Here is an 8,334-nt window from a genome sequence, read left to right as displayed (position 1 = left end):
CCTGCTGTGGGTGAGCTGCTGGAGCAGGGGGGTTGGAGGAGATGATCTCCAGAGGTCCTTTCCAACCCCACTGTGCTGAGGTTCTGGAATGTCCTCAGTAAGCTGGTAGGGTGCTGTGGCAGAATGAGACAGGAAGATCCCCAGTGCTCTCTCCTTGGTGGTCACTGCCAAATCGTCTTCCCCCACACTTAGGCTGTTACCCTAAAAGCTCAGGCTGCAGTAGAGACGTGTGCCCCACCAGAGCTGGGGCTCCCTGGCCCTGGTGAAGCTGCTGAGGTGGCAGGAGGATGTGCTGGGAGCCCAGAGCAAAGCCTCTGGAGGGTGTGTTTCTCCACGTCCTGGGCCACCCCTGACAGAGTATCCCTTGTACCCTTGTTTGTCCCTGCTCTCCCCACCTCTGCAAGCCTGCAAGCTGACACTGAAGGTTGGGTTCAGGTGTGGGGGAGCAGAACACCCCACCTGTCTTTGGGGGGTAGAGCTTTGCTCAGAGACTTGACAAGTGGAGGGCAAGTGGGGACAGCACTGGAGGGATCTGCTTGGCCCTGGAGCTTGGACTTGGGCAGGGAGGTTGGGGGGGCAAGTGTCCCTGCCACAGCCAGCGCCCTCCGGACCCCGTCCCGAGCGCTCTGGGGTGTGTTCAGGCTCTGAAGGACAGCATTTGCTGTTCTGTTTCTTTTTTTTTTATTATTATTATTATTCTCTTTTATTTTTCCAAGGGCCTCCCCTGGGAGCCGAACGCGGTTTGATCGACACTACAAAGCAGGCACACGAGGGTAAATAAGGCTTTCTTGTGGAGTTTAATGCAGGCTGCCTTTCAGCTCCAGTCTATTTTCACCAGCTGTTTACAAAATGCCCTTTGCTACTGAAATCAGCTTTTGGAGAAGCAGCAGAGTTTTGGTGGAGGGTTTTCCAGAAGGAGCCGGAGTTTAGCCGCGTGCTGGGGGTTGTTTTTTTGCCCCTTTGCTGCACCTTGAGAAGGCAGCCCATCAGAGTGTGATATAAAGAAACTCGAATGGCAGCTAAAACACTTGACAGGCTGATCAAAACAAGGCTAGGAACTTACTCTCAACCTGCTGCAGACATATTTAGCCTTGAGTGATACTGGCAAGGGTTCAAGAGAAACCGCAGCAGCATGCCCGATGTGTGTTTGGTTTCTAATCACTAACACTTCATTATACAAAATAAATACTTTATTATTACAGTGTTTATTAAATTACATAATTTGCGGCCTGCCTTATAGTCGTGGATACAGATGCCAGTCTGGTTTCAGTGGTGGTAATAATGCCTTTTTTTTTTTTTGATTTCTTAGAAGACATTTCAAGCCCTGGGGCCGAGGCTTTCTTGTTGTTCCCTGCAGTGCAGTGTTAGGAGGTGGCATCTTTCAGACCCTTCTGTCTGCTTTTTGGGAGCTGTCCAAGGAAAGGTTAGAAATCAGGTCTGTGGAGTAACCCCAGTGTCCTGACCAACATCTACTCTCTCACTAAAACACCATCTGATGGCCGGGGCTCCATGCGAGTCACTGCCGAGGCCACCAGGGCTCATTAAAGTCTATTGAGATGCCTCAAGCGTGAAAGTTGCTGCATAAAATCAGATTTTTTTTTATTAAATGAGGACATCCATTACTTTGCACTAGCTACTGTACATGTTATAATTCACTTTACAGCACCATCTGTTAAGACTGTCTTGCTTAAGCTTTTCGTAGCATCTTTTTATTGTCAGTTGTTAAAAAATACGGCTGCCTCTATTAATCATTTATTAATAAAAGGGTTTATAAATGGACCCTTAATTTCCAGTGTTATAGTCTGCTTGCACATGATGTGCTAAGTCCTCTGGTGCGTGTACTCTTCGGGGTGCAGTGTGTGTCCTCGGGGAGCCCTTCTCAGGTGCTGCCTGGTGATGGTGGGAGCTCTGAGTGCTTCTACCTGTGCAGAGTGGGCAGAGTCCTCCTGTGGACTCCCAGCACAATCCTCCCGTTCTAAACCACTTCCAGGCTGGGTTGGGTGCTCCAGCTGCTCTGTTCCTGGCTGCAGGCAGCCAGTGTTTCTCTCCTGCTGCTTTTCTTTCTTATGCAGGAGCAGAATTTTTAAGGATGCTAGATATGTACAGCTTTTGTGCAGATCGGTGGCCAGAGGAGAAGAAATTAATGCCTCTGCATAAGGAAGGAACACAAGGTGAGTTTTCTCCTTACTGGGCATCAGAGAAAGCCCACGAGGAAGTGCTTTTTGAAGCACTGGGGTTGCACCAGGCAGACATCAGAGCATCCGTTCCCCAGTGGCTCCCTCTCTGTCTTCCCCCCTGCATCGATTCGGTGACGGCTGCTCAGACTGAGCACACCCTGTGACTGTCACTCGATGGAAATGTCAGTGAGTGTGGACAGACAGACCCAGGGGAGCCAGGGGATTCTCTGTGCTGGTGCTTTTGCTGTGACAGTCACACATCAGCATACCTGTTCCTCACCAGGACCTGGCTGTGTCAGGTGCCACGTGGACAGGAGCCTTTTGGAGCGAGTCGTGAGGTCAGTGTCTGCTTTGCAGGATCCTCTGCTCAGGTTTTTGGCCAAAGTGGCTTCCCTCTGAGTTTGAACAAGGGGAACAGCTTGTCTTTGCCTTGGACCACCTCAGATCTCACCTTAAGGGACTGATGTTCTACCAGCAAAAGACTCCCTGCCAGCTCTTCACATTGATAAACGTGAGATCAGATCCCAGGAGGTCTTTCAGTTTTGAGTGCAGAGTGGGAAGTAAAAGTATTCAAAGGCATGAAGGGGAAAAAAACCCCTCTCTGAGCGATGGGGGAAGCTTCTGGAAATCTCACCTTGGTGTGACCTAGCTGTGGCTCTGCTGGGCAGGTTCTGAGCTGTGCAGCCTGCAGAATGACAGCCCTGGCCATGCCCTGCAACTGCTTCCATCCTAAATATGCCGGGATGCAGATTTACTGCCCCCAAGTTCCAAAAGGAGCTGTTGTTTTGGTGCCAGCGTTGCTGCGTCTGACTTGAGGTGCCTCCAAGGATCAAGCCCTCTAAAAATCAAACCCTTTTACAATGTCACATGCAAAACCATCCAAATTAGTTTTCTTTGCACCCTTCTTTCTAGGGGAAATAGGGATGAGGAGTGCCCAAAGCTAGCGTGTGATTTGGGACTAATTCCCCTGATGTGCTGTCACCCGTGGCAGCTTTTTCTCCCCCGTGGTGCCACAGACCTGATGCTCCTCGAGGTGTTGCTCGGGGGTTGCTGCTTTTTGGTGTGGTCACAACCCTGACTTCCTCCTGCAAACCAGCAGCCTGTGCTGTACCCATGAGCAAGCTCCTTGTCCTTGCTGCCGCCGTTATCGGTGCCAACCAGGCTAGGCTGAGGCTTTCTGCCTTGGCTGGGAGATCTGGGGCTCACGCTGCCTCCGGGAAGGAGGAGAAGTGCTCACACTGCAGCGAGCCTCTCCCCTGGCTCTGTCACTTCTCTGAACATCACTCTGGGCAGCTCTTGCAGCTTGGTTTTGAGAGAAAAGCAAATCCAAGCAGAGGAGCCTGATCTCCGATAACCGAGCGCAGCAAAGGCGCTGCTCGTAGCGCGCCGGGGGTTGCGTCTCCAGTTTCAACTGGGGAAAGGCAACTGGCTTTTCATCCCTTAACTGGAGGCTTCAGAGGGGTGATTTCATTGTCAGTGGAGGGAGGAGCAGGTCGCTGGTGAATGGATGGTGTTTGATCACTTCTCACAGACCTGGCTTTAAAAAGTTAGCGGTTTTTCTTCCCGTCTCCCCAGATCTGCCGTCTGTCCTCAGCATCTGTTCAGCAGTAATGTCTTTTGATGTGTGTGGGGAAAGAGGAAAAAATGGAACCCGAGCCTGTCATATTTACTTATATTCCCAGGTCCCAGGGAAAGCACTTGCTCCTTTCAGTACGCCTACAGCAGAGGAAGGGTTTAAAAGCTTCAGCCTGGAATGCGGCGGGGCCGTCAAACCGTGCTGATGAATAAATGATTAAAACCAGAGTCGTGCAGAGCACAAACAGTTCAGGGTTATAACCAACACGAGACGAAGCCACTGAGGGCCCAAGTTCCCTTTGAAGAGCAGAATGTTTCTCTCTCTGCATATTGCTCAGGAGCTGTCTGGGGCTCTAGCAGTGAGAGCAGCTCCCCTGGATGCCCTCCTGTCTCATGTCCTGCCTGTCTGCCTTTGTTGGGGATAAACCAGTGCTGGATATGGGCACGTGGTGCTGCCATCCTTTAGTGCTTCTGTAGAGGCATGGAATTGTTTTAAGTTGGAAGAGACCTTTCAGATTGAGTCCAACTGTTTCCCCAGCACTGCCAGGTCCCCACTGCCCCGTGTCCCTCAGCACCACATCTCCACGGCGTGGAAACCCCTCCAGGGGGGGGGACTCCACCACTGCCCTGGGCAGCCTGGCACAGCCCCGGGCAACCCTCAAGGGGAAGAAATTGTTCCTCAGCCCCAACGCCATCCTCCCCTGGGGCATCCTTGAGGCCTTTTGCTCTTGTCCAGCTGCTTGTTCCTTGGGAGAAGAGCCCGACCCCCACCTGACTTCATCCTCCTGTCAAGGGGAGTTGTCAAGAGTTACAGGAGCTTTCTGTCCTCAACACTGGGCACAGGGTCCCGTGGAACAAGGAGCTGGTTTGGCTGCAGCCATGTCTCTGCCTGTTGCTCTCACAGATGCTCCAAAAATTGCAGGCAGCCCTTTTCCTTGCCAGCTGTGCAATCGATGCAAAACACAAACGGATCAAAAGGGAAGTAAAGGGATGATTTCACCTCACATTAGAGCTGTTGTTGCTTTTGAAAAGGCTTAAAAAAAATTCAATAACAACTGAAAATGATACAATAATTTTGTAGAAGAGAGGGGCTGTTGTAGCTGTCGATAGAGGCAGCAGCATGGGCTCTCCATTATCCATTTGGGGACTGATGGGAAAATCCATGCTGGGATTTGCTTCTTTTCCAGCTTTTTAGGTATTTGTGCCTGCATCTTTTCTGGCTGTTTTGGGGAGTCTTGTACTGGGCAAAGTCTTGCAAGATTTAGCATAGAAATGGTTGTTGCCACCTTCTCTTTGTTTTGTTTTTTTTTATCAGAATGCACCCAGATGTTGTTAGATTTGGTGGTTTCTGTCTATTTTATGGCATCACACATCTTCTGCTGAAGGTGAGGCCTCTGGAAAGAAAAGTTCCTGCCTTGGATCTCTTGCTTCAGGTGACCTTAGCAGGTCCAGAGGCTGGTGGGAAGTTTGGTGTGTGAAGAATCATCTCTTGGAGCAGCTTGTGTGTCCCTCAGTCCTCATTCACCATCTGTGTGCTGGAAGAGAGACGTGGGAAAAATCTTACAGCTGGGGCTGTTGTTTTGGACCCACTGGTGTCATTTTCTCCTCTGTTTTTGTTTTTAATCAACCAATGACAAGATCCCACTGGCCAGCCCATGGAATCACCCGGATACGCTTGTGTGCAGTGGGAGGGGGAGAAAATCAGGAATGTTGGGCTGATGGGAAGGCTTTGGGAACACAAGTTCTGCTGATGTTTCCTGGCTCTGGCAGCCCTGTCCTGTAAGCCTGCCCAAGACTTTCACTGCCCTTGCTGCTGAGGGGAAGCTCTTCCCACTCCTGCTTTCTTGCAGTTGGAAGTTTTCTGTTTCTAGCCCTTGTTTATCTTAAAAGGCATCTTGGTCTGTCTCCTGAACGTGTTCCCTCAGGAAACAGCCACTTCCCTGTGTCTGCTGAGCACTCGGTGCAAAGTCCAGCTCAAAGTCCAGGACTTGGCGTCCTCAGCCACCAAGTAAGCAAAAGGAAAAGAACTGAGTCCCAAGCAACAACACTTTCCCAGGTCCTTCCCTCAAACCATGAAGTTCTAGCTGTAGAGGAGCAGTAGCTGTTCCAGCTGGCTGGGCAGCTCAAGCCCTCTGGACAGCTCGGGGGGCTGGGGGCTGCCAGCTCTGTGCCAGGCTCGCTGCTCGGTGCCACTCAGAGGCGAGGGTAGGAGCTGGGGCAGAGCAGGTGGAGAGGTTTGGCTGGCAGCAGGTCACCCTGGCAGCTGGGGGCACGAATCCAAAGGCAGCTGCTTATCTTCAGGAAAGGGGCTGCTGCTGGGGCGAGTCGAACTGACATGGAAAAAGCTGTTCCTGTGCCTGGAGCAGTGGGGAGGATTTTATCTGGGGCAGGAGCTGAGCGGGCGTGAGGGGCTCTAGGGTGCAAGAGAGATCTGCTGTGTTTTGGTGTGATGATCTGGGGTTTGGGTTTTTTTTTTGGCCAGACTGAAAGTCTGCCTGTGCTCCCCACAGCTGCTCTGGACTTGGGAAGGCAAAAAAAAATCCCACAGCAAGGATCGAGCAGCCCTGAGCAGTTGTCTCCCTTCAATTCTTTCAGCAGGGTCTTGATCCCTGCTTGTGATCACTTGTCTCTCCCTGCCCAAGGCCATGGCTCTTAGGAGCCAAGGAGATCAGGTCCCCCTGGCCTTGGAGAGGACCTTCTCCATCCTGCACCTCGAATGGGAAAGATATTGGGGGGCTAAAGAGAAAAAAGATATTTGGGGAAAGAGGCTGGCAGAAGTGTAGTAGGGGTTAGATCCTTTTAGAGGCATTTTGCCTGTCTTGGCTTGTTTCAGGGGATCATGCTTGTAGTGAGGTGGGGGCCAACAAGTGATAGGACAGGAGGAAACAACCTCAAGTTGCCCCAGGGGGAGTTGAGGTTGGTCCTGAGGAACAATTTGAGGTGTTCAAGACCAGGTTGAATGGGGTCTTGCACAACCTGGTCTAATTGGAGGTGCCCCTGCCCATGGCAGGGGGGTTGGAACAAGATGCTCTTTAATGTGCCTTCCAGCCCAAACCATCCTGTGATTCTGTGTACTAAAAAATGCAGCTTCCATCACCTTGTGCTCATGGAGAGTGAAAGCAAGTGGGTGATCTACTGGTGGGGTGAGAGTTGAATATTGATCTTTGGGCAGTAAGGACATGATGAGGGTTGGGAGCTGTTGTCCTGGATGTGGATGAGGTGCTCACCTCAGGCTTCCAGTTGCTTGTACTTTCCAGAAGCCTTAGCTAGCAGAGATTTGGCTGTGACCAGCCCAGGGTGGCTTTGCTTTGGACCAGCCTGTTGCCCTCCTGTCCCTCAGGTTCACTCCCACTGTTTGAAGGAGCAGTGGTGGGGCTCACTGCCCCGTGAAGCATTTGCAGAGCCCTCACTTGTGAACCTCTTCAGGGTGCTGAGGAGGTAGCACTGACACTACACTCTACACTGACACCAGGGTGTATTTTTATACCTGGATGCTCTCTTCCTTTCTAGGTTTGGAACAGGCTCCTGAGCCCTGAATCTCCCCGTGTCAGTGTCTTCATGGCAGTGCCCACTATCTATGCCAAGCTGATAGAGTACTATGAGAAGCATTTCTCTAAACCTCTAGCCCAGGCTTTCGTGCATGCCTTTTGCCAGGAGAACATCAGGTAGGTGAGCAGTGCCCCTCTGGGTGGGGTCTTGTGGTGCCTGGTTGGCCCCAAAGTGCATACACTAAGGTTTTCTTTTCAGCATCACCTTTTCCCAGTGTTTTAGTGTCTCTTTGGCAAGAACCAGGGTGACATTATTTAATTGTGACCCACCTTGGCATGGTAGAGCCAGAAGGGTTCTGCATGCTCATTGTGTGTCACCCTCCAAAACACAAGACAGAGGACTTTGTCCTGCACCCCAAGCTTGTACTGCAGGATCTCTTCTAGGGGTCTCTCCCACCTTAACTTAAACCCTATATCAGACAAGATCTTCTGTGTGGAACATCCTTGGTAGTGGTTAAAAGGCTTTTGGGGCTTCTGGCTTAAGGTTTTACATAGCAGCAGGTTTGATGTCACCCTGGGTTAGCCTGCAAATTCCCTTGGAGTCTTTCTTACGTGGGGTTTCCTTGTGCAGGTTAATGGTGTCAGGCTCAGCAGCCCTGCCCGTGCCTGTCCTGGACAAGTGGAAGAGCATCACTGGGCACACCTTGCTGGAGAGGTATGGGATGACTGAGATTGGAATGGCCCTCTCAAACCCTCTGCATGGAGTCCGTGTCCCAGGTAGGAGTCTCTAGAGTGTGTGCACTGCTTGGAGGCATTTGGCTGTGAAGTGTTGGTTGGTTGGAGGGGTGTAGGGTACCACAGAGCATCCAGAGAGTCAACTGGGAGCTGAGTGCAGCCATGGGCTGGGAGCAGAGGCTTGTGCAGGAGGAGGAGTGAAGGATCTGGAGGAGAAACGTCAGGTGGCACTGGTGTGACAGGGACAGATGCCAGGCAGTGATGACCACAGACCTGCACACTGCCCAGAGCTCTCACTGAACCCCAGTGTGGTGGGGTGGGGAGGGAGCTCTGGGATCATCTCATCCAGCACCCCTGCT

At 51.6% G+C, this 8,334-nt stretch overlaps 1 protein-coding gene across 1 annotated transcript in view; it reads left to right on the top strand.

Moving 5' to 3' along the window:
• The window catches only part of LOC103782423 (acyl-CoA synthetase family member 3, mitochondrial-like), a 13,030-nt gene extending 4,999 nt beyond the window's left edge, over positions 1–8,031 (top strand). Inside the window, exons 3-4 of the mRNA XM_008950193.1 lie at positions 7,263–7,417; positions 7,872–8,031. Of these exons, the coding sequence (XP_008948441.1) occupies positions 7,263–7,417; positions 7,872–8,031 (315 nt within the window). The remainder of the gene's footprint in view (positions 1–7,262; positions 7,418–7,871) is intronic.
• Positions 8,032–8,334: the final 303 nt, after the last annotated feature.

Source organism: Merops nubicus, unplaced genomic scaffold, assembly GCF_000691845.1.
Source record: "Merops nubicus isolate BGI_N331 unplaced genomic scaffold, ASM69184v1 scaffold49251, whole genome shotgun sequence".
In the NCBI taxonomy this organism is placed as follows: Eukaryota; Metazoa; Chordata; class Aves; order Coraciiformes; family Meropidae; genus Merops; species Merops nubicus.
This window is presented reverse-complemented; position numbering and strand designations above follow the sequence as displayed.